The sequence below is a fragment of the Culex pipiens genome, chromosome 3 (genome assembly GCF_016801865.2).
Source record: "Culex pipiens pallens isolate TS chromosome 3, TS_CPP_V2, whole genome shotgun sequence".
In the NCBI taxonomy this organism is placed as follows: Eukaryota; Metazoa; Arthropoda; class Insecta; order Diptera; family Culicidae; genus Culex; species Culex pipiens.
Window position 1 is genome coordinate 72,623,066 of NC_068939.1, and position 26,664 is coordinate 72,649,729.

At 33.6% G+C, this 26,664-nt stretch overlaps 1 protein-coding gene across 3 annotated transcripts in view; it reads right to left on the reverse strand.

Annotated features, from left to right (window-relative positions):
• Positions 1-1,071: 1,071 nt before the first annotated feature.
• LOC120416540 (serine/threonine-protein kinase NLK) overlaps positions 1,072-26,664 on the reverse strand; it is a 208,746-nt gene continuing 183,153 nt past the window's right edge. Inside the window, exons 5-11 of one of the 3 annotated variants that reach the window (XR_005605354.2) lie at positions 16,404-16,596; positions 13,498-13,707; positions 13,241-13,429; positions 12,973-13,174; positions 8,893-8,986; positions 6,256-6,674; positions 1,072-1,683 (exon numbers count right to left, since the gene is read on the reverse strand). Coding sequence is in view for 1 of the 3 variants with exons in the window: in XM_039578263.2 (XP_039434197.1) it covers positions 1,629-1,683; positions 8,893-8,986; positions 12,973-13,174; positions 13,241-13,429; positions 13,498-13,707; positions 16,404-16,596 (943 nt within the window). In the remaining 2 variants the exon portion in view is untranslated. Of the gene's footprint in view, positions 1,684-4,927; positions 5,177-6,255; positions 6,675-8,892; positions 8,987-12,972; positions 13,175-13,240; positions 13,430-13,497; positions 13,708-16,403; positions 16,597-26,664 lie in introns of all 3 variants that reach the window. The other 2 variants (XR_005605353.2, XM_039578263.2) reach the window with 2 other exon arrangements.

A 26,664-nucleotide genomic window follows, 5' to 3' on the forward strand; every position in this document is an offset into this window, starting at 1 on the left:
TAAAATTCTAAAATTCTAAAATTCTAAAATTCTAAAATTCTAAAATTCTAAAATTCTAAAATTCTAAAATTCTAAAATTCTAAAATTCTAAAATTCTAAAATTCTAAAATTCTAAAATTCTAAAATTCTAAAATTCTAAAATTCTAAAATTCTAAAATTCTAAAATTCTAAAATTCTAAAATTCTAAAATTCTAAAATTCTAAAATTCTAAAATTCTAAAATTCTAAAATTCTAAAATTCTAAAATTCTAAAATTCTAAAATTCTAAAATTCTGAAATTCTAAAATTCTAAAATTCTAAGATTCTAAAATTCTTAAATTTTTATACCGTCCCATTCTCACCCCAGACTTATTGTCACCTCTGCTAACGGTATTCTTTAATTTAAATATTAGAGTTTTAGCTGTTTTTTTAAATTTCTGAATTTCAGAAAATTTAAGAATTTCAGTATTTTTGGAATTCAAAAATTCAAGAATTTTAAAATTCAAGTTTAGAAGCTTTGCATTGAAGTATTTTTCAAAATTCAGAAATCTCGGATTTTTTAAATTTTGAATCTAATTTTTTCAAATTTATATTTTTTTTTTGAAACATGGATTCTTTGCATTTTTGTTTGTCCGATTCGAGGCAACAGTCTTGTCTCACATTGGTCCGACGCCTGGTCATTTAACACTTTTTTCCTTTGACTTTTTGACCATGCGTCTCCTCCCAAAAAAACTTCCAACGATTTCAGCATTTTTTTCTTGTCCATCAAAGCAACCTTACACTCACACACAAGACTTGGTGTAAACCAGCTGTCATCACAACACGAAATGTCAGTTTAAACCTTGGATAAATTTTGGCAGGTATTAAACCTCTTTTCTCTCCTTTCGAACCATTCACTGTACAAGTTTTCTCATTTCTCTCCGCAATTGCTGCCATTTTCGCTGCTTTTCTTAACGAGGATGATCGTGTGGTGTAAATAAAACTAAAAATTTGTCTACTAAACTGTATTAGGATTAGGGTGTGTCACTTAGCCAACGTTTCCTCTTCTTTTTACCGTTTTTCTCTTTCTCAAATATAGCATTTTTTTGTTGATTTTTATTTTTGCCTAAATTTTACTTGTTCTATCATCAACCTCACAATAATACTAGTCCTTTTTTTACGCTCGTTTCACACTCTTCCTTTTCCGCGTCAAAACAAACAGCAAACTGTCATTTTTCAGTTTGATCAAAGCTTGCCACGACGCTACCTTACTCTTGAAGGTAGACTTTCTTCTCTTTTTGTGTGTGTCTTGTCATTTTGATGCAATTTTCCCTAACATCTTAGCATGCATCGACTAGCTTCATCCTTTTCCTTGTCCGTGTCGTCTTCTTGTCTTCTCTCTTTTTTGCGTCTTCTCCAAAGTTTGGTTGAATTTTTCACCCCTTTCTTCCCACGGTGACCCTCCCTTGTCTCTTTCTCTCCTTCTCGCAGTAGTAGTTGTCTCTTGTTGTTGGCAGCACTAATTTTTTTGCGTGTTTTTTTTTGTTTTTGTTTTGTTTTTCTCCTCCTCCGTTCAAAAATGCTATCCCGCTTTTCCCCGCCTAACATGAGTGAGTGTGGGACGGGGCAAATTTACAAATTTCAGGCGGCCATCGTCGCTTCATTGTGCTGTCATTCCCACTGGTGGGGCGAGGGCGGCAGCTCCGAGGGGTGCGCCACGGTTGAGCTGAAATGAACGCAATTAATTTAGTAAAATTATTTTAGAGTGTTTTTCAAAACATAGGAAAAAACTAATATATTATTCGCTAGGTTAAACTTTGAGGGGGAGGATGGTGAGGGGGAAGAACGGCTAGAGTTAAAGTTAGATTTAATTTTTTTGTGAGGATTAAATATTTATAGTTTATTTTTTGAGTATATTAACAAATGGGTAGAAACAGTCCAGTCATGCAAGTTTTTACTTTAGTGTGTATGCGAGGTTTGTGTGTGTATAAATGTTGAGAGATTTTTTTTCGTAGGGGTAAGTAATGTTGGATTCAAGCAACGGTTAAGAGAAAGGGGAAATTCACGCGCTGTCAGTGTAAGTGTGTGTTTGTTTATTTTGTTGTTGTTTGAAAAACGTAAACAATCACTAGATTCGGAACAAGACAGACAGACAAAAATTAAACTAGAAATAAACAAATAAAAAAGAAAATGGAAAAAGGGGGATTCACAGCCAGTCAACACTTTGTCAATGTTTCCTTTTTTTGTAAAAGGGGAAGAAGGGTTGGCATTTTATAAGATAGAATCGAAGAAGGGTCTGCACCTAGGTGGTCCGATTTCGGTTTATCTTATATATTAAAAGGTTCCTAATATTAGGGGATGGTGATTTTGACGAGGGGGGAAGCTGGATTTTTTCTTTTGCACTAAGCTATGGTACAATGTGACGTAAACGACGAAGAAATAAAAAGTTTAGAAATTTGTTGGGGGTGTTCGTTAAAACATGAAGAAGGGGTTGAAAAAAAAAAAAAACAGGTGCACAATAGATTAATATCGAAAAACAAGGACAAACACGAGAATTACGAGCAGTGGAAACATATATGAGAGCCGTGCAGGATGAAGAAACAAAAAGCTGTGGATTGTAAGTTGTTTTTCTTTCAAATTCAATGTTCAAACTTGAGCAATGAAATATTTATTAAAGTTAAGTAAAATAAAAGAGAAAAATTCACAATTGTTAATTTTTTAATATGTGGGCAAAATTGTTTCCGCAGAGCAGGGATGGAATAATCGCAAAAAAATCAATTTCGCTGGCGAACTTTCTTCACCCGCGAAAGAGAGAGGAGGCAAATCACGCAAAAGAGAATCGCTCCAGAAATTCTCCAAGAAAATCAATCTGCTGACGATTTTTTGTGAATTTCCTTGTCAGCACCACTTATTAATATTGATTTCACTTTGTTTACACACATTGCCCCTCTACAAAATGTGACAGGTCATTTTCGACGTGTGATGTTACACTTGCAAGTGTAGTAGTGAAAAGGATATTTCACCGAATAATCAAGATGATGATTTTTTTAGATTCTTTTTACCGATGTTTCGTGCGCGAGAGAGGAGAGCCATGCTCCTTTTGGATTTTTTCTCTTGATGAACGTCCAGAGATTTTCTTTTGATGATGATTATTCCATCGCTGCCGCAGAGTAACGATTTTTTGAAAAAAAAAACTGTGTTTCTTAGGAAAAAAAAATGAAACTTCAGTGATTTTTTTTATTTGACTTTAGTTTTAACGTTAAATTAAATTTGCAATCAAAAAGTACATTACAGATTTGTTTAAATGAGGTGCACTGTTTTCAAGAAATATCCACTTATATTTTAATTTATCCAGATATTTCCACATTTTTTAATTCCAATATCTCAGCAACTAATTATCCATTTTTAAAATATTATGATTTCTCCGAAAAAAATATTTCGAAAATTCTGGAATCAAGACTAACATTTCAAATGGGCGTAATATAGAATTTAAGTCATGATTTTTTTTTTCAAAGTTTCTCAAAAAGAACTATTACTAGATGGCACTAGTCAGTAATGATTGATTGATTTTTGATAAAAATGTTACATGAACTACGTCTAATTGTCGGTAAATAACAACTTGGTTAAGTATCAAGGTGTGTATCACATTTCCTTGAAAAACAAATACTGAAAAGATTCATTCTGATCAAAAATCATAGAAGACATCTTTTATCTACATCGTGTTTTTTTATTTTTCAAATTTTGATACATTCAAATATTTTAGGTCGAAATTACAATTGATACTTCTTTCAATAAGTGAAAAATATTAAAAAAAAAAACATTGAAGGATTAGAGGAAAATGAAGTTGTACTTGACCTTAGTAAAATTTTGAATTAAACATTATATAATTTCAGGGTGGCCACTCAAATCTTACTTTCGAATTCCCTACTTTTCCAGAACCACAAATAATACGTATATTCTTACCCAAAGAATTATTGCAAATCCATATCAATCATTGATTAAAATTTCTAATTTATTAATTTAAATAGCAACTAAACAAAAATATCATAAAAAAAATTCAAAAATTAAATTTCTCATAATATTGATTCCATCAATGCTTTCAAAAAGCCTTATGATTTGACATACATAAAATTTCAAGTTTCATTGTGAAAATTACCAAACATTTATATCAATCACCATGTTTGAGAATGAAATAGTTAAAAAGATGAAAAATAATTGAATTTTATTTGATTTAGCAAAAAATAGTTAAAACACGATTACAGTTATTATTATAATTGGAACATCTTCGAATTCCTGTAAAAAATATGTTTTTGTCATTTTTTTTTTTTGTAAAAATAGTAGATTTTGATATTCAATTTAACATCAAGTTGTGTTGTCATGTTGTCAGAATTGTATTTTTTTATTGCAAAATTTAGTTTAATAAGAATGCATACTACAAATCGTACATTATGCGATTTTTTAAAGAACCAAATAATATAAACATATTTGTGATAAATGTATTTTGTCATTTTTACAATTGGATACTAACATTTCAAAAGGGCACATAACTTTTGTAGACAAAAGTGTATCTGTTCCACTCAAATGATGGTTAAATTGAAGGCACGAATTGCTTTTTTTCATAATTTCAAAAAGTTAAAAAGTTTGTTGGAATTCATTTGATGGTTTCATTCATTTGGGTTTTTGATAAATGAAAAATCATCCATTTTTTTTTACAAGAATATTCATAAAAATTACGGGGAAAAATGTGGAAAAAATAATTGCAACGGCCTGAGAAAATACTACTTTTTTCCTTTTTTTTGCGGATTTGGGTGAATTTCCGACTTGAGTGGCCACCCTGTAATGTAATGAATATCTTCTTTAATATTTTTTTAGTATTTTTGGTTGAGCGTATATTTACTCATTCTCATTGTTAAGCCACCAATTTCCAATTGCTCTGACATTGATTGACAGAAGATAATACAATTACCTACCTTTTTTGATTACACAGAGTGACTGCCAATCTTAATTTTCGAAGGAATTCTACACGAGTTTATCCTCCTTGGAAAATTCCTAACTGTACAAATTTGGTATATTTTGGTCATACCAATTGACCACACTGTTGTTGTAACTGTTGTTGCTGTTGCTGATGCTGCTGTTGTTGTTGTTGAAGTTGCTCGAGTGCAGCAACTCTCCGTTTCTTCATGTCCGATTGGAATTTCTTCATTGCTTGCCGAGAGAAACTGTAACGAAAGGCAACGGTTCCGTGTAACGTAACGCAGCATAACGGTGTGTGGTGATGGTGTAGTTGTGATATGATTATGGTGGTGATCATCGGGGTTATTTTCTTTTTAGTAAGTTATTAGAAATAAGCGAGTTTAACATCAATTAGAGTGTTAATAAACTATTAACAATCAATTAAAAAAAAAGGTTCAAAAGTTTCAATTCAGCTGCCATAAACCAGTAATGCCCTTCATAAAAAATTAAATGGCAACCTGTGCAATTTTACTTAATATATGTTCAAGGCCAGAAAACTTTCTACAAATTTGCTTGAAAAACACCAATGGATAATGGTTACTAAGATACAGTCTCTGAAAGGGAAAGCCATAAAATGTATGGTTCTTTCAACATGAAAAAAGTGTCTAATTTTCAATTAAATCCATTTTGCTCCATTTTGATTGAACACAATGAAAAAAAAAAGATTTTCAGGGACTCAATTCAATAATTTCTGAAAGGTGTAATAAATTGAGAATAAAAAAAATATCTGGAATAATATAATATTTGTAGAGCTGAATCCCTAATAGAAAACAACCATGTGATGAACACCATTCATTGTATAGTTATCGGGCTTTTCGTCACACCATTACTACAATTTGTTTTAAAGCTGCATTTGTAGAGATCGAAAACAAAATTGTAGAGATCAGTTAGTTTTTATCCGGGATTTTGAGAATGCTTAAAAGCTCTTGTTTTTTTTCAATTTGGTGGTAAATATCACGGATGTTATTTTTTAAATTTGCGATTACGTAGTTTGGATGATATGTTAAAAATAGGAAAAATGAAATGATTTAAAATGGCAAATGTGAGAAGAAAAAAACAGAGTTACTATTGAATGCATATGAAAATCTAGATAATGTACAGACAAAAATAAGATTAAACACTATACAATTATTATGAGGTAAGGTAATTATCATGTGTTTAAATATGTAAATATGTGAAAAAATGTAATTAACGAAGTGGGGAAGAAGGAAGGGGTGGCTTGAACGGGGGAAAAGGCAGGTAAATTGTGTGAAGCTTGAAAAAAGTAAACAAAAATCGGACACACCTAGTGCAACGACACAACCTCTTTCTCTCTCTTCTATCCGGAGATCGCGGGCTTTCTCTCTTCACTCTAATCGGGGACTCTCTCTCGTCGCAGTTCTAGTAGTGGTTGTAGCAGTTTTTCGTAGTAGAATAGTAGTAGATTGGTAGGTAAAATAGTCAAGTAGACGCACAAGTGCCTTCTAGCTTAAACTACTTTTTTACGTTCTTCTCTCAATTTCTGTCTGGTTTAGTTTTTTTGCAGTGCACAACTGGCAGTTTCAATTTTTGTTTGTTCGGGTTCAGTTTGGTTCTTTGTGCAAAAGTTTCAAGTTACTCTCCTAGATTTATTATGGTCTCTCAGTCGTGCTCGCACTCTACTACTGTTGGTGGTAATTGGATGATGGCGATGGCTGATGATTGTTATTGCTGTTGTTGACGATACTAACAGTTCGAAAAAAAAGGGTGGAAGGAAGAAAAATTGCTCAATGATTTCGACGATTTCAGTACATTTGTTGGGGGGAAAGGGAGAGTGTTTGTGTTTGAAAAGTGTTTTGGAGGGGGAAAAGGGGCACGGAAAAAACACGATTCTAGCCGATGTTCTAAATTTGTATTTTTTGGTTCGATATGGATTGGCTCTCAATTTTTACGTTTGATGATGTCGCGGTGTGTTTTCTAGCTGAATTTAGATAAATCAAATTAAAGAATGCCCGGGCAGACGGTAATAACAAAATTTATGCCATTTTAATAACAAATACTGTTATAATAACAAAAAGTGTTATGGAATATTCATGAAAAATCCATTTTTGCAAAAAGGTTTAATAACAGTTTATGTTATCATAACAAAATTTGTTATTGTTCTGATATTGGTTGAAAGCCAAAACAACTTTGGAATAACATTTTTTGTTATGGAAGAATACCTCCAACTATTATTGGGATGATCGGATAAGTTGTTAAAATAACAAAAAATAAAAACAAAGATTTGTTCGAAGAATAACTAAAAATGATATTAGTCTGTTATTACAATAACAATCCAATAACAAAAAATTCATAACGACGAATAACAAATTTTGTTATCAATAACAAAAAATGTTATTGGCCTAGTACCTTCAAATATCAAAAAATGTTATTCCCAAGTTATTGCCGTCTGCTCGGGTGATCATAAAACAACATAAACTCATTTACTAGATTAAATTTTCAAGAGGTCCTATCTGCATAGGAAACCTATGAATAATAGGTTGTTTTGAAAATTTACTCTAGATAAGACGTAGAAATTTTGAGTTTTTTTTAACAAAGATTACAATTTTGTAACGGTATTTATTACTGCTTGAAATTGAAAAATCACAATTTCTGAAAAAAAAAATGATTTGAAAAAAAAAACATTATTAACATAAAACAAAAACTCCGCACTTTTTTGAACATTGATTTTAATTTTTTTTACAAAAAATAATAATTTTAGGAAAAACGAAAATTATCTGAGAACTAAGTTAACAAGGACTAAGAATGTGATTTTCAAAAAATATATTTTACGTTTTTACATTTTTCCGGTGTATTTTTTTTGTTTTGGATTCTTTATGGCATAACAAGTTTTTGATATGTTTAAAAAAATGCATACAAAATTTCTAACAACACAGAAAATGAAAATTACGAAATCCAACTTATTTAAAACAAGGTTCTCCTTCCTTAAAAACAAAAAGTTTTTTAAAAGGTAAACAATCACGTTTTCTTCTACTAAAATAACAAAAATGTATATATTATTGACTTTTGGAAATCAATTACGTCGTTAAAAAAATTAAAAAAGAACATTTTTGATTAAAAATTGATGAATAAACGTAAAATGGACTTCAGAAATAATTTAATGAGATAATTTTCAGATTCTCAGAAAATTTAAAGGTCGAAAGAAAATTGATATGACTTCACTTTGAAAATATGCATTTTTTTCAGAAAAATAAGCATTTAAAAAATGTTCGAGCACTAGTGCTCTAATTAGGAAAAATGCATAATTGTTTGAATTATTGAAATTAACTGTTTCGTGTTGACCTTTTGTCCCAAACCCGTTTGATTTTTTTTTATAACTTCAAAGTTTATTTTTGCTGTGTTGAAAAAAAAATATTTTTGTAATTCTTAAAAAAAATATAATCTAGTAAACACACCGCGTTCTATCATTATCATCGAAGTTTTTATTCATTAATCTCATTTTTCTAAGTGATGACCATCTATGTTGATAACAAGTAACGAAAACAAATATCTTGCTTTTTTTTTGAAAACAAAGACAGTACAGTACCGCGAATCTAACAAAGGCTTCCTTGTTCTGGTCAGCCGATAAAATCTGTCCGGGCAAGGGAAAAGTGTTAAAAAAAACAAAGGAAAACAACAGATAGTAGAGGTAGGTCAATTGGGCGATTAGTGCTAAACCCCACTTAATTTCGCTCCCAACTCTGATTACCCAGAAAGAGGCTAATCCTAGAGAAAATAAAAATGATCCAAAACGCAAATATGCCTCAATCGTGAGGCAACATCATTTCCCTAACCGTCAGCGGGATAAATACGCGCAAGATTTAACAAAAAATAAAGGAATAGTTTAATTCACGAAAACAATCAACTACTTGAAAAAATAAATAAAACGCGAACAACCAAATCATGGGGCTCGGGGCTAGCTTACCTGGCGAAGCTCTTGAATGCGGCACTCTGAGGATTTATACATAGTGGCACGCGACCGGTTTGCAGCTGCTCCGCGATGAATTTGTGCATTTCCTCTGCAAGAAAAAAATTGGGGTTATGTTATTTTTATTGTCTTTAAAGTTAAATATTTATAATTTTAATAGTTTTTTTTTAAGTTTTCCATAGAAAATTAATAAAAATTTCAAATCGCATTGCGCAAAGTGAGGTCTGAACCAATAGTTCCCAATTATTGAGAAGTTATCTAGCAAAAAAACTGCAAAATAGCTGTGCCCGCTAAATTTGGAGAACTTCTCTATACAGGCATATTATAACCCTATCGAAACAAATTAAGAAGAACCGACCTTCTGTCGGATTAAATTCTTTTTGGCCTGAGACAGAATGCTTGCAACAACCCAGGTAAAATCATCTTCATCAGAATTTTGAATAAGGCTTTCTAGGCCCAGTGAAAAAAATATAATTTAACCCAAAAATTAAGAACTTCTCGTCACAGTGTCCTGATGCAAACAATGATCGAGCTCGAGCTGTCACAGCCCTGCGAAATATGTTGGCTGACATATCGGGCGGTCAGTCAAAAAAATAATAATGGATTGTTATTGTAATAACAGACTAATAACATTTTTAGTTCTTCTTCGAACAAATCTTTGTTATTGGGTAATTCTACGCCAACTCACACAGCAGTTGCCCCGACCCCTCTTCGATTTGCGTGAAACTTTGTCCTAAGGGGTAACTTTTGTCCCTGATCACGAATCCGAGGTCCGTTTTTTGATATCTCGTGACGGAGGGGCGGTACGACCCCTTCCATTTTTGAACATGCGAAAAAGGAGGTGTTTTTCAATAATTTGCAGCCTGAAACGGTGATGAGATAGAAATTTGGTGTCAAAGGGACTTTTATGTAAAATTAGACGCCCGATTTGATGGCATACTCAGAATTCCGAAAAAACGTATTTTTCATCGAAAAAAACACTAAAAAAGTTTTAAAAATTCTCCCATTTTCCGTTACTCGACTGTAAAAAATTTTGGAACATGTCATTTTATGGGAAATTTAATGTACTTTTCGAATCTACATTGTCCCAGAAGGGTCATTTTTTCATTTAGAACAAAACTTTTCATTTTAAAATTTCGTGTTTTTTCTAACTTTGCAGGGTTATTTTTTAGAGTGTAACAATGTTCTACAAAGTTGTAGAGCAGACAATTACAAAAATTTTGATATATAGACATAAGGGGTTTGCTTATAAACATCACGAGTTATCGCGATTTTACGAAAAAAAGTTTTGAAAAAGTTGGTCGTCATCGATCATGGCCGTTCATGGTCACCCGCGACAGACACGGACGACGAAACAAAGAGAAACGCAAAAAGTAACTTTTTCAAAACTTTTTTTCGTAAAATCGCGATAACTCGTGATGTTTATAAGCAAACCCCTTATGTTTATATATCAAAATTTTTGTAATTGTCTGCTCTACAACTTTGTAGAACATTGTTACACTCTAAAAAATAACCCTGCAAAGTTAGAAAAAACACGAAATTTTAAAATGAAAAATTTTGTTCTAAATGAAAAAATGACCCTTCTGGGACAATGTAGATTCGAAAAGTACATTAAATTTCCCATAAAATGACATGTTCCAAAATTTTTTACAGTCGAGTAACGGAAAATGGGAGAATTTTTAAAACTTTTTTAGTGTTTTTTTCGATGAAAAATACGTTTTTTCGGAATTCTGAGTACGCCATCAAATCGGGCGTCTAATTTTACATAAAAGTCCCTTTGACACCAAATTTCTATCTCATCACCGTTTCAGGCTGCAAATTATTGAAAAACACCTCCTTTTTCGCATGTTCAAAAATGGAAGGGGTCGTACCGCCCCTCCGTCACGAGATATCAAAAAACGGACCTCGGATTCGTGATCAGGGACAAAAGTTACCCCTTAGGACAAAGTTTCACGCAAATCGAAGAGGGGTCGGGGCAACTTTTCCCGATTTCGTGTGAGTTGGTAGAGAATTACCCTATTATTTTTTGTTATTTTAACAACTAATCCGATTATTCCAATAACAGTTTGAGGTATTTTTCCATAACAAAAAATGTTTTTCCAAAGTTGTTTTGGCTTTCAACCAATATCAGACCAAATTTTGTTATGATAACATAAACTGTTATTAAACCCTTATGCAAAAATTGATTTTTAAAGAAGATTCCATAACACTTTCTGTTATTTTAACAGTATTTGTTATTGAAATGGCATGAATTTTGTTATCACCGTCTGCCCGGGTAGTTAAAGAAATAATTGTTCCAAAATGGATTATTATGCAACAGCAACAGCTGAAAGGAACTCCTCCAAAGCTCTGTTATGAACTGTCAAAGAACTTGTTATATCTTGTTTATTCACCAATAAAGCCGAATTGAATGAAAAATTGAATTTGATGAAAATTTTGACATAATTTACTCTTTTTAATCACATTTAAACATGTTACGATAGATAGTTACGATAAGATATCTATTAACCCAATGTTTGTTTCATATAATCGGGATCAAAGTATGGGTTTTCCATACTTTGATCCCGATTATATAATTAGTTTTATATTAACAAAATCTAAAAAGCTTCACTAAATTGGCATAAACTTAACCTTGATTTCTAGGAATTATAAAATCACATAAAGATGCATCAAAGGGCCATTTGATCATGTAGATCATTCAAAATGGGTCCGCGGGCCACAAAAAAAAGTACTTTGGTCACCCCTATATGATAAACATACTTTGAATGTGTTAATAAATTTCTGACTAGATAGCCTTATAATACAAAATGGTATTTTTGAAAACAAATCAAAATCAAGAAAGAATGATTCTGCAAAGTTACCACCGATCATTCCACCTTTTTCTTATCTTCTTCCACTATTCTCGTGACCATCGCTACTGCCTCACGGTTGCGGTTAACTTCTTTGTCTTTTTGGTCATGCCTATAGCATAATAATCTGTACCTTTTATACAAGCAAACATGAAAAAACTAATTTTTTACAATGTATTAAAATGAAAACTTGCAAAATATTCGCAAAAATTAAGCATAAGGTGGATTAATCTCAAAAACGACTTAATCAAAATTTTGGTGAAGGACTTTCTGATTTTAAATACAATTATGCATCTAAAAATGGTTTTTTTGTCAACCTGTTATTTTTTTCCAGAAATTATGATTTTTTAACAAAGTTGGCAGAACTGCCAAATATTTGACATATAGCTCAACATTAGAACTTTTTGATTCCGTAAAACACACAAATAAAAAAAAAATTAAAATAATGATTTTGTGCAAAACAATGTTTAAAATGAGAAAAAGTAAAATGGGTTTATTTTAGAGTGAACCTATTTTTTTCGAAATTGTCCTTACATATACCTAAACTAAAACTTTGCTAAATTCACCAAGACACCTTCGAGGTTAAGGAGAAATTCCGTGATCAAGCTACAGATTTAGAATGTTTAGGTACCATTTTAGTAGGGACAGCCGTTAAATTTGTATGGGAATTTTCGTAAAATGTCGTAAGGATTAACGTAAATTATAAAAAAAAAAAACAAAAATAAAAAAAATTATAAAAAATCTGATTTTTTTTGGTACCTGGGCTAGGGTTGCCAGATTGCCAGATAAATCTAGGAATTGTAGATATTTTGTTCTGATTTTTTTTCCAGATTTTGATTATTTTTTTCCAGAAATAAAATAAAATTAGCGAGTTAAATGCAAAATATAAATACTTAGTAAATTTTCAATTAGATTTGAATGTGAATTCAACCTAAAATCACCTGAACCAACATATTTCAACAAACTTTTGAATAAAATCATGACTTCCCTCCCCTTCCACAATCATAATTGTTAGATTTTTGTCTGCCAGATTGTCAATTTTTTTTGTTAATTTTGACCTTTTTTAGATTTGGCAATTTTGTAGGACAGAAGAAAAAAAATCGCAACAAAAATCTTCATTTTGTTCTTCAAATTCCCCAAATTACCACCGATTTTTTTAATCTTTCCGATCATTTTAAACTTTGAATTTTATGTTAGCCCCGACAAAATTAAAAAAAGCCCCACTCACCTTTCACCTGCTGCACCGAGGTCAGCTTGCGCTCCCACAGATCGTCGAACGGCTGCTGCGCCGACGGTTCAAACTCGGCCGCGTACTGGCGCATGCCCGCCGACGGCGTGTAGCAGCACTTGCACATGCAGGAATGGTACCGGAGCCGGCCCTCGTCCACGTACGGGTGGGCCAACGCGTCAATCACCGAGATTCTCTTGTCCTGAAAAACGATAGGAAAAAAATGTTTAAAAAGCTTCAAATCTTGTTAATTTTACCAGCAACTCACCGGATCAAAGACGAGCATCTGGCAGAGCAGGTGAACCGCCTCGTGGGTGGCGTGCGTGCTGAGCGTGTACAGGGCGGACAGCGACGGAGGTTTCGGGGCGCGGCGCAGCATGTGGGTTCGGGCGCCCTCGCAGGCGTGTCGCATGTCCTCCAGCGTGGGCGTGCCGAGCAGTTCCGTGATCAGTTCCAACTGTTGAAAAAAAAGAGCGAATTTAGTGAACCTCTCTGGAGAAACGTCGCAAAATCTCCAACTCTTACCTGCTGCACCGGGCTCTGGGCCTGGAAAAGAATGCGGCGGCCGAGCAGCTCGCCAAAGATGCACCCTACGGACCACACGTCCACGGCGGCGGAGTAGTGGCGGGCGCCCATCAGGATCTCCGGCGCCCGGTAGTACTGTGTGACCACCTCCTGGGTCATGTGCTTGGACTGATCGGGCTCCTCGACGCGGGCCAGGCCAAAGTCACAGATCTGAGGGGGGAAATAGGAGAAGAATTAATTAAAAATTAGTTACACATGTTGTGCTTCTATCTAAACGAAAGGAAACCAGTAGTAAGGAGGCGAAATCTAGACAAGAAATTTATAAGAATCGGTACACAATTATTTTCCATGATTTTCGAAATTTTTACTGCAATTGGTCTTTTTGACAAGAACATAACTTGGTGATCAAATTATAACCTATCCTTTTGTAACTAACGAAATTATTAGCCCCTTCCCGCTCAGAGCAAAATCGAGATTTTTTACGTTTTTCACCATTACTGGTAACTGAATCGACCAAATTGGATGAAATTTTAATGTTTATAAGTTAACATTTTATATAAACTAACCCAGGTTGGATAAAATGTATGGTTGCAGAGAAATTTAATTTTGAAGACAAAAATAAGTGGTGCTCTGGAGTAACCATGGGCGTTAGAGGGTTAAGAAGATTATTTCAACATGACCAAACATTAAATTTTCTAATTGCCTGTTTTTCCCAATTTATCCTCATATTTCTAGAACATCAAATATTAGATATATCTAAAATATATATGCAAATACCAAAAAAATCACCATAGAACAGAAAATTTTGAAAAGTTCGGTAAAATTTCTCTGAATCTATTTTTTTTTCTAAAATAAGGCCATTGCAAATATTTTTTGAAGTTTTTGTCCCTCGACTCCGACAAGCCGAAATAACAAGCAACGGTATTAAAATTTCCATGAAAAAGTGTTTTAAAATGCATTTTACACCTGCCCAGTAGTATCTAAGTATTTACGCCGAAAAAAAACTTTAATATTTTAATGGATATAGAAGTCAACTGAAAACAATTTTAAATTTTCCTGCGTTTAATATCATATTAAGCATGTCTGGAATCGATCAAAAATATTTAGAATTTTTGAAGAATTTGAGGGGTACCTGGATTTGTCATTACAAAAATGAAATACTCAAGAAAAAAAAAGTTTCACATTTAAAAAAAAACCATTGCAAAAAAAAATGTTTTTGATGTTTTTATTTTTTTAAATATATTTTGGCGATTTTGAAGGATCTGATAAGACGAGTTCAGTGCTATATTGACTCAGCAAAAATTACCAACATTTCGCAGTGTTGTCAATTATTTTATTCTTTCAAAAAAAAAACGTCAGTTTCGAAAAACTTAAAAAAAAGGTTTTTTTTTTAACTTGAGATTCAAATCGGATTTGAAATCGAAAAATACAAAAGAATCAAGGAAAATACAAGCAAAACAATGTAAATGGGCCAAAGCCGAAGTGTAAACAAAGAGTCTGTCCTGCTCGTTCCAAATGTAAACATCCACTGACGTAAGCAGGACAGACTGTTTGTTTATACTTCGGCCTATGCAAAAAATCGTTTTGAAAGGTTCAGATAATTTCTTTTACTACTTTCTCAGAATTTTTCGAGTTGCAAAAATACAGCCACAAAACAAAAAAATAACTGGAAAATTGTGTTTTTTGCAAATCACTCAAATTTCTTTTCCGATACCTCAACATTTACTGATCCTGAATTCCAAAAACACGTTTTTCAATTTCCTTTTTTTTTTGTGGCTGTATTCTAGCAACTAGAAAAATTGTGACAAAATTTAATGGAAATTTTCGGAACATTTCGAAAAAAAATAATAATTTTAAATATAAAAAAAACGATTTTTTTTGCGTGAATCAAATTTTGGGTGTATTTACCTTGATTCAATAGAGTCATTAATGAAAAAAACCCAAATTTATGTTAAAAAAAGTGCACTCCACCAAAAATCGAAAGATCGTTAAAATGATTTTTTGGATCGTTTTCCAAAGTTTTCCAAAAATTGGCAACATTGTCAAGTATTTTATGCCATTGTTAAGTCATAGCTCAAAAGTAATCTTTTTCAATCCTCTAAAACGTATTCAAAAATTGATATTTTCCAAAATAATGTTATTGTGCACAAATCGAAGTTTTGAGTTAAAATGTGATCTTGTTTGCTTAGTTACGTCGATAAATAAAAAAACAATTATTCAAACGTCGAATTTAAAAAAAGAACCTTAAAATTCAAGAAAAATATTGCATTGACTTGTATGTAACCAAAAATTCAAAAACATATTAAAATTTCTTCGAGGAACAAAAATTAAAAAAAATTATCTTGCGCAGTTTTTATTAGATTCCATTGGTTTTTTGGTAAAAAAAAACAAGTTTAGGGAAACAATATATTTTACCTAAAATTTAACGTGATTTAAAAAATAAATAAATAATAAGTTATTTAATTGCTGATTGCTCAAGTTTGTTTCAAATTAATGGGTTTACGTCTAATCTAATTGCAAAGAAAATAATCTAAAATAAGGTAAATTTATTTCATTTAAGCTTAGCACTTTTTCAATGAGGATGAATTTAACAACAATTTTATTCTACTCAGAGATACTGTTTGAAGCAAATCCAACAATCGACTGGTTAATTTTTGTCCTGACCAATGATTTGTTTGGATTGAGTAAAAGATGGGTTGATTCAACTAAAGAGTCAGTAAACTCTGTCAAGATTTGAGTAGGCTTAGCAAGATTTAAGAAAACTCAACTAAGATTTTAGTCAGAACGAAAATCCACCCATCGATTGTTGAATTTGCCTTAAACAGTCTGTCCGTGTATCGTCGACGTGCCTACCGAGCTCCGATGCTTCGGGAAGAATTTAACAAATAAACTGACAGCTAACCCACCTTCAGTACGCAGTTGCTGTTGACGAGCAGGTTGCCCGGCTTGATGTCCCGGTGGAGGATGCGCGCCGAGTGCAGATACTTGAGGCCGCGCAGGATCTGGTACAGGAACACCTTGATGTGGTCCGCCGAGAGGTGCTGTGGTGAGACGATGATTTTGTGCAGATCCGACTGGAGCAGTTCGGTGATGACGTAGCTGTTGTAGTTTTGGGGGGTCGGTCAAGGAAAATGTGTGTATTCTTTTCTCGGCACGAAAGTTTAATGGAGCTTATGTTGCGATTAATTATGGCGCTAATGTAAGCTTGGAGAATGATGGTATACAATCTAATCGGTGCACAATTGAGCTCCCCTCGTCTGGAAACTTTTTAATCCACAAATGGAAGCAGTTGACCGAAACGACCAACGCCGACGACGACGACCCTGCCCTCCTTCAAGCGTCACCGACTGGCAAGATACCAATTAAAGTTATCGCTAAAGTCTTTATGGTTCACCCATGTCAAGGGGTGATACAGTGGGAAAAATAGATTTTTGCAATTCCGTCGTGAAACTACTAACTTTTTCTGTCATTCTTGAACGACGAAATAGACTACTTTTCTGTACCAAAAATAACAGAATCGAATAGCAACACTTTTGAAAATAAGTGCTGAAAAGTTCTACTTTTCAGCACTGAAATGGGTGCTGAAAAGTTGAACTTTTCAGCACTTGTTTCGAAAAGTAACACTTTTCAACATTTTTTTGATTTAAACGATTTATTGACAAAATACATGAAAATTTGACTTAAAATTTCACTCAATGGGTGTTTTTCGGAACTGCAAAAAATGTTGTATGGAACTCGTTGCAAAACTTGATTTTTTCAGCACTCTTCGTATTTATCCAACTCGGCGAACCTCGTTGGATAAATGTACGACTCGTGCTGAAAAAATCCTCTTTTTGCAACTTGTTGCATAAACTACTATTTTAAAATTATAGAATTATTTTAGTTGTTTAAGTTAATGTTAAAAAAAAGAAACTTTTAAAAAGTTATTTTCAAATCAATCAGACGAAAATGTTATTTTCACATAGGTAAAAAAAATCAGTTCAAAAAACTCTCCACAATGCGACACTAATCCAACTTGCTCCGCCATTATTGTCTGTCATGCTGTTGTCCGCAATATATGATCGGAGTGAGCACACATACATCCACTAACACCCGTTGATCCGACCTTGTCTTTGTCTAGCCATCGTCTGTGACCATTTCCTGGGGGGAGGGAGTTGTGACGTGGGTGGCCCCTCCCCTTTCGTCTATCAATTCTTGAAGAACCACCACACAAACCACACTAACATATAAAAAATCATCGTTCAGTCTAGGTCCTTAATGGAGGTATGAGGATGAGGCCACCCCGATATGACGGAGGTAGTGACGTGCCCTGTCAGCTAGTGCATGCATTCTCCATTACGACCAAACTCCCTCAACTTACACAAAGGCTCCTCCGTCACCGACGGCAACCAAGACAAAGTTGAGCGTTGAAAGAAAAATCAAACATAATTAACGATTACTCCCGCTCCTGATGCTGAAGGTCCTGGAAGCGTTCGCGTTCAATTCCTTGTTCAGCACGCGTGGTCTGCTGGCTGCTTCCGCCAGGGGGGGATATAACAGGGATACCAGGGAAAGCACTTTGGAGGTGGCGAGCTTCCGGCGTTTGATGCATGGAAACTGGGAGATATTAGGGTGGGTGGTATTGCCATCAAACTGAGCGCCCAAACAACACAATGAAAGCTGTGCACTTTTGCCTGCTCGTTGTGTGATGCAATGTTTACGGGGATCGACAAGCAGGGTTTCGAATAGTTTGAAAATTTTATCATTTCTGAAAGAATCTTTTAATCAATTTCGTTATTTCCGAAAGTTTGTGTGCTTCCAATCCAAAATCCGCTGGTTGGCACAGAAATGATGGACATTTATAGTTTACATCAGATTTGCTAACTGTACTAATCTGTTAATCATTCCTTAAGGCTCTGAAAGGCATCATTCCCAATCGGCCATTTGGCGGCCATCTTTGTTTTAGAAAAAAAAAACAAATCTTGATTCAGAATGTATCAATCAAAAAACGGGTTTCTTTATTTTGTTTGTAGAAGCGTTTTACATATAGTGATAATTTTTTCATTTCAATCTATTATTCTACTATTTCTGGACCCTGAATTTAGAACCATCATTGACAGTCGTTGCCACAAAAGTGAAAGACTCCTTCTACGACCTTAAGCGTTTAGCATGCATTTTGCATTAATATTATAAATTAGACTTAAAATCTGAAATTTAGCATTATTTTTTAAATTTATTACCCAGCCTACAGATTTACTTTGTTTATAGAAAAAGTAGAATTTGGTAATAAAAATGTGATTTAAAGACTATGAAATTGAAGAAAAATATGCTTGTTCAAAGTTCATGGTTATTGACTATCTGAAAATATCAAGTAAAAAATGCACGTTGATCTTTCTATTTTGCAATGGATGAGTTTACTGATTTCGTTTTGAAGAAACTTTGCAAAACTCCTGAGATTTCAACTAAGAATCAGAAGTAATTCAGGTCTTCCTCTCACTTGTTTGACATCTTTATAAAAAAAATTTACTTAACAGGGCTGCCAGATTAGCCAGATTTTATGACTTATCGGATCGGGTTTGTTTCAAATATCTTTCTAACATCTGGGTATGAAAAGAAGTATAAATTCCAATAAAGTAAGTCCCAATATCTAACAACAGTGATGCCAGAAATTCAAATTGTGTGAATTTTCGGACAAGTTCTTATAATTAACTTATAATGAAACAATATTGACATTTCATTACATTCATTAAATTTTCTCAATAGTTTTTTTTTGCACTTTATTTAAGGGCTCATGACAAAAACAGGGTTAGCAAATCTACATAGTTTAAATCAAATTGAACAGAGAAATCACAAGCTCGAAAAAAATGGTAATTTCCATCTCACTCCATACAAAAAATGGTCCACGCAAAAGATCCGGAAATAATCGCCATCTGACATCAAACTAGGTTTATGATATGGAACTAACTAAACCAAAAGATCCGACTTAAATAAATATTACTTAAGTGGCCATAACTTCACAGAAAAAAAGGGGAGAAAGGGGTGGGTCGAAGGCTGTGTTTTTTTTTAAATTTGTATGGAAATTTTGTTACGAGGGAGGGGGAGGGGCCCAAAAATTATTTTTTTTGCGTTACGTAATAAAAGAATTTGTTTGACACAAAATCTGTCCAGTGATGAGGAATTTCGCTTGTTTTATTTGGGTCTATCTGGATTTTTTTTTTCATTTAAAAATGAATATTACCATCATTTTTTTCTGTGTTGAGATAATGTTACCAGATCTTCAAATTTTAAAATTTTGGAGGGTCTGTTGATAACCTATCAAACAAAATATAACGTGATGATATTTGATACGATTTGCGGTCCCTTATCTAACATCCGGATAGGTATGCATGAAGGTGGGTCTACGAGCATTCGTGAAGAGTTCATTTTAGAACAAGATTATAGCATTAGCTCAGTGAGCACTGTTGTCAATGAATGATAGAAAAAACTATCATTTGACGATTCTAGCACCAAAATATACTAACGAGCGATCGTCACTATACCTTGCGAATTCTCTTCTTTTATCCCGTGCTTGCCAGCAAGACTATTCTCTATCTATCATTCCTTCTCTTTCTCTTGTTTTCGTAGCCTCGCTGAAGATTGTTTGGTTTTCTCAGGAAACCGCAAAGAAATTATTTCTTATCTAAATTTTCTTTAATTGTTAGGTAAGCATTCACCATGGACCACGTACCATGGCACGTAACCAGAAATGCCACTTCAACATGATGTAGCGATTTGCAGCAAACACCCTACGGGACAAACCCTGTACACTTCCAGGACAACCAGACGAGAAAGGATCAACCGCGTATCGAGTGGTGAGTTCCAGTGATGAGAAACTTTTGCGGGTTTTATTTTGTTTTTTTTTTGTTTTAATTTTAGTTATTATTATTTTTTCATTATTTGTTGATGTTTTTTTTTTTAATTTAAAGTTGAAAAGTTATTTGATAATTCAATTTTAGCGCAATTTTCCACCAAATTTCCCATCACAGCCTCCGTTTCTTTGTGTTCCCTCGCTGTGTAAGGGGTGCGGAAAGCGGAAAATCTCGGCAAGTAACAGTCGCAGCAGCAACAGCAACAACAACAACAATGACCAAGAGCCGTGAAAAGCGCGTGTAAAATATGGCCACGTGTGTGTGGTTGGTGAGAGGGTGAAGAAGTGTGTTAGTTTGTGTGGGTGTCCTTTCCAATCAAAGTCGAGGGACACGACCAGACCTTCGCGCCCTACAAAGTTTGTAATCAGCTTATTTGTGGACACATTGGAGGAGAGAGAGAAAGAGAGCACGTGTCCAGACGAATATTAATGGAAAATTCTGTTACGGGGGGTTTTCCTTGTTTGTGGCATGACTAGACTTTAAAATAGACTGGAAATGATTGGAAAGTTCATCGTTCTGAATTGAACACTGTTTTAATAGTTTTGTTTAAATAGCGATTAATACTAACGTATAGATTTACTCATTGTTGAGAAGGTAATTTTAGAATGTTCTAAATTTGAATTATACCTAATTTGACCTTCATGTATAATGCAAAAGAAAAATTACACATACGAGATGTACATTTACATAGTTTTCAAGTAATGTGTAATTTTGGCAAAAAAAAAACCGTGTTATTTTAACTCAAAGGTGTGTAGTAAACACTACATTGTATATGTGTAGTTCTATTTTGTCTACATAAGTTATGAAAAATTACATGAATAATATGTAAATTTACACCTCAACTTTTTTGTCATTGTCATTGTATTTTTTTATTAAAAAATTTGTAAGGTGTTTTTGGAAGAAATTCCTCTAATTATCTCAATCTCTTTACACATGGTGTGACTTGCACATGATATAATGATGATAATATAACAACTATAAGCAGAGAAAGATTTTGTGTTGAAGACAGTGTAAATTTACTTCAAAAATCGTTTACCCTTTTCCATGTGTGATTTACATTTTAAATTCTGATTCGGAGAAAAATTTCTTATGATAAAATTTCTAGAATTTCGTCCGCTACCATTGACAAATTCAAGCCCAACGGCAATTCAACGACTTTTCCAAATTTATTTAGCTTAAAATCAGGACAGGCATCTTCAGGTTCCGAAGAACGTTGAACGTTGAGCAAATTCCAAGAATGTACTTTTCGCGGCAATTCCTGCGAAACTGTGCTCCATTCAGCGAAACTGACTTGCGGAAACTTTGCTGTTGTGTGTTCTAAACTTGAGTTGTTGCGTTTTGCTGGGAATTCCACTCTCCTTTGTAAAATCACACAAAAAGTGATTGAGCTAACAAGGTTTTAATGGCCGCACGAAGATCCTCCCGGGGTGTCAAATTCGCAGTAGTCTTTGTTTTGAGAAGTTTGCGAAAGTGGATTTTCCTGTACAGAAGGTGACGACTTCCAGGTAGGAGTCTCCACGAAGGAACTTTGTTTATACATTCAGAGTGGAATGAACTTGAAAAAAAGCAAGATTTAAGAAAAATCTTATTTTAAAAAGAAAGATTTATTTAAATAAATCAAAAAAAAAGTTCAAATGTGAGAGCTGAATAGCAGAAGATTACACATGTTTGCTCTAATTAAGTTTGACATTTGATCTCACAAATCACCGACTTAACCCTTCTTGTCAGTTGGTTTCCGAGGAAACATTCTGCTCCTCTTCCTCCTCCTCAAATGTCAAATCAGGCTGCGAAACGCAACGGGTGGAAAATTGACACAAAATAGAGCCAGTAAGTGGAAAACTTGTTCCACCCGGAGCATCAGCACGGTGCCGTAAGGAGAACACACGTGGAGATAGTAAAGTGGTAGATGTGTTTGTACGTGTACCTCTTGAAAAGTGGAAGGTCGTTCCGGGTCTGCTAGAGGTTGAGACGAGATTCATCCTTCATGAAGAGAGAAAGGATACGCGTGTGCTGCTAGGAGCTGATAGTTGTTGGTACATCTTGACGGGAGGACACGGAAAGTTTAACTTTTTGCAAGAGATTTAAAGTTGGAATACTTGAAGCCATTTTTTTGCAAACAAGTGCAAATAAGGTTTAGTTTATCTTTTGTGAAAACAATGTTAAACCCCTAAAAAGCAAAATGCCAAAAGAAGTCTGTTTATTTTCGTGAAAATTTCTTTAAAATAATCGAAATATCCTTTGAAAAAAACTTTAATTAACGTATCAATTCAAGAAGTTGGCAGCAGACTTCACAAATTAAAGCTGCCCGAAAAATAAACGTACAACCGTAGTTTTTATTATGATTTTTAAACTGGCCGAGATCAATAAAAGGTAGAGGGTTTAAAAAACAAGAAAAAACAACATTGTTTTAGATTTGAAGAAAAAAAGTCAATAATTTGTTTTAATTCCATACTGAACAATTTAAAAAACTTGAGGGAAATTATCTGAAATTCGATTAAAATGGAATGGAAATGAAAATCGATTCTGACCAGATTTTTGTTGCATGTAAAATTATCTAGACGTTCAAAATGTGTTTTAAATATTTTATTTGAATTTGAAGGAATAATGACATCATCCCAGTCGCTAAACTGAAACAAAATGTCTGATCTTGATCGCGTTGGATGTTTTGGATAGTGCTGTTTTCATATGAAATTGCTGTATTTTAATATGTTTTATAAAATGTTTCGAAAGGATATGTTCTGGGGTCTGACTCCTGAGAATATTTTTTTTAAGATGGTGATTTGAAAACAATTCTTAGGGATGATACGACAACTAAAAGCTGAACATTTTGACCTTCGGGTCATAGTTCTGAAATTTATTTAAAAAAAATAACGGAGAATACAACGAAGGAAAAATATGTTTCCCTGTATCGAAGAATTTGCCTTTGAAAATTTATTTATTTTTCAGAATAAAAATAATAAAAAGTAGTCCTCAAATAAGATGAAAGCTTTAAATTTCCATTCTGCCAATAAATGCATAATTGTCCCATGTGAAAATTTGTTATTTTTTAATTATTAAGAGATTCAAGAAAGCCAAACAAAATCGACCCCTTGTTCAGTGGAATCAAGATTTTTTGAGGTGATTTAGCTAAAAAAATCCATATAAATAAAATAATTGCAAAAATGTCCAATTACATACAGTTTCGTGATGTTCGACGGATATGTGCATTTCCATTGTTACATTTTTGTTTACAAGACAAAAATACGAAAAAACATGATGTTTTGTATGTTTAGAGGACTTAGCATATTTTGCAAGAGAGTTATGAATGGTGCAAAATCTGGTCCAAAGATGAAAGTTTTTGAAAAAAGAATTTTGGAAGAAAATCAAAATATTGTCAAACTAAATTTTAAAAATCATTTTTAAATTTAAAATTGAAGATGGCTTAATTTTTAATCAAGGGCACCATTATCAAGTTATATGCATTTAAGGTATTTTTTCTCGTAAAATGTACAGTTTTTTGCAATTTAAAAATATTTTATGAAAAAAAGCACTCCTGCATAGCAAATTTTCGAAAAGTTTGGAACGTTCCCTACACTTTTTGTTGCTGAGACAGAGTCTCTTAAAGTTTTATTCTTGTAGATGAGGTTTTCTCTTTATTATCTCATTATCCCTTCAATTTAAACTTGTGATATTTCGGAAACTATTGGTTCGGTTTTTTATGAGAATTTTCTTAATTTTTTTTATAAAAATAATTTCGTAAATTTCAAATTTGGCCCAATAATTAGGATGTTATATCAAGTGTTTTAAGCTATTTCAAAAGTTATTCTTTATTAAAAAAAAAAAAAAAAAAAAAAAAAAAAAAAAAAAAAAACAGGAAAAGGACTTACTAACTTTTCACAAGATTTAAACTTTAAGAGGTTTTATCTCGGCAACCAGCTGTTCGATTTCTAAGATTTTCGAAAATATTTTTCGCAGGGGTTCTTTTCCTTTATAAACTGCCCCTGATCGCATAAATGTCCCATATGCATTTTCATCGATTTCGAGTTATTGATGCAGTTTGGTTCAAAATTGTGTGCTCTTTCAAAAGAGCCTATAACATCCAGTACTTTGTTCTAGAAATCTGGAGGAAATCCAGTTTTTTCGCGAAAACTTAACACGTAGCCTTATGTATGGGACAAACTTCAAATGCGTTTTTCTCAGCAAGCTGCTTTTGTATATGGGACATTTATGTGAACATGGGCAGTAAAGCATTTTTAAATTTCAAAAATTTGAGCATTATTTGAAAAAAAAAAAAAACACATAAAAGTGTCCATAACTTGAGAACACTGCAATTTACCAAAAAAGCGAATTAGTTTTGGCATCGAACATTATTTTTGCCTTCCTCACCTCACTGAGGCAAGGCTATAAAATCACTCGAAATACCTATCGACTCAGAATCAAATTCTGAACAAATGTCTGTGGGGATGTGTGTAGACATGATTTTTTTTTCCACACGATTATCTCAGAACTGGCTGAACCGATTTTGGCCGGATCCGCCTTATTCTGTTCGTTTTGGGGTCCCCTAAGACCCTATTAAATTTTATTCTGTTTAGTGAAGTACTTTTTAAGTTATGCCATGAAAAAGTTTTTTTGTAGCTACAAAAAAGGGTGATTTTTGCATAACCTTAAAGGCCGGGTCTTTTTGCTTACGAGCGAGAGTCGCGCAGCATGCGTATTGCCCGGTTGCCACATTGCTTAAGCAGTGTCTGCGTCTCTTCTGAAAAGTCTGTATTAATTATGTTGCTGAATACATCATTTTTTCTCGACAAAGATTTACACGAACTTTTTACTGAAATATACCACTCATGAGACATTGTTTACTAAGACAGCATGCAATTCCATCGTGCACCTAATGTTGGCATATCAGCACTTTTAAATTCAATTACAGCCCCCGCTTTTCTCCTTTATTTTAGAGAGTTGGTAAAAAAAGAATTGAAAATTTCTGTTCTGGTAAAATCAATAATTACAAAAAAAATAAAAAAATTAAAAAAAAACTTTTAAATTAACTTGTAAATGCAACCTAAAATACAACATGAATGTAAGGAAGGCAATAACCACCTTAAGGTGGATTAAGCAACGTTTTAAACTTCAAAATACAGTCCAGACCCGATTATCCGAAGGCCTTGGAAAAATTTCGCTTCGCATAATCAAATTTTCGGATAATCGAATAACAAAATAAGAGATTGTATGACCCCTAAACTACTCTAAAGTTATTTAGAATTCTTAAATCCAAGATGGCGGCCAAAATGGCGGCAATGAAGTGTTGAAAAAATGCATTTAATAATTTAACAAGCATTCAATCTATATATATTCAATTCAATCATACAAATCTCCGAATAATCGAACTTCAGATAATCGAATATCGGATAATCGAGGCTTCGGATAATCGAGCTTGTACGTATTTTGGCAATTCATCTTTTAATGATAAAAAGTCAAATAAAAAAAAAGTATTTTTTCAGTGTTTTTTTTTAAGTCTTAATCATTACCTACATCTTTACCGAAGACACCAAAGCGTTCCAAAAATCCCTTTTCAAGATGCAGATTTTTACGAATATTCATACACGAAATTTACGTATTTTTGTTGAACTGTATAACAGTAGCTTTTCCGTGCCCCCAACAACATCATGTTCTTGAGAGTTTTCCACTCTCGAAACTCAACTTACTACTCTATCAGTACAGAAAGTACACCAGCAAAGTGCAGCCGAGGCATTACGCTTGAATCCATCTTTTCAACCCCTTTCTCCTTTGGAAAACCACCCCCGCAAACCATTCCGAGCTAATGGAGATGATGCATAGCTCCTCTTCGCTTCCAGGGGAGGAAAGATTCGATAAAGTTAACAACCATCTTACATGTTTGGCGCGCAAAACTTGTGTGTGTTTCCTGCACAGCTTTCATCATGTCACGGGATGAAAGTTTTCCTTCTGCTGTTTATCGACACCTCGCCAAAATGTATGCCAAATGTTAAATACCCTACATCGTTTCGCCCGGAGGTAGGCAACATGATCGATTACAAGCAAAAGCAAGAAAGAAAACCTTCATAATTAGGGTTCTCTCATCAAGCTGGCCGCGCCATTTCCCGTTCCGCTCGTTTTCCTTTCTGGGTTCGATTCGGAGGGCAGTAATCTCGAAGAAGGAAACCATATTTCATAATCATCAACCCGTTTTTAGCGCAAAAAATACCCTCCTGGCAAACAAAATGAGGAAAAAAGGGGGTGTAATTCCGATTCGCGAACGATTATTGATTTTCATCCTTTTTTCCTT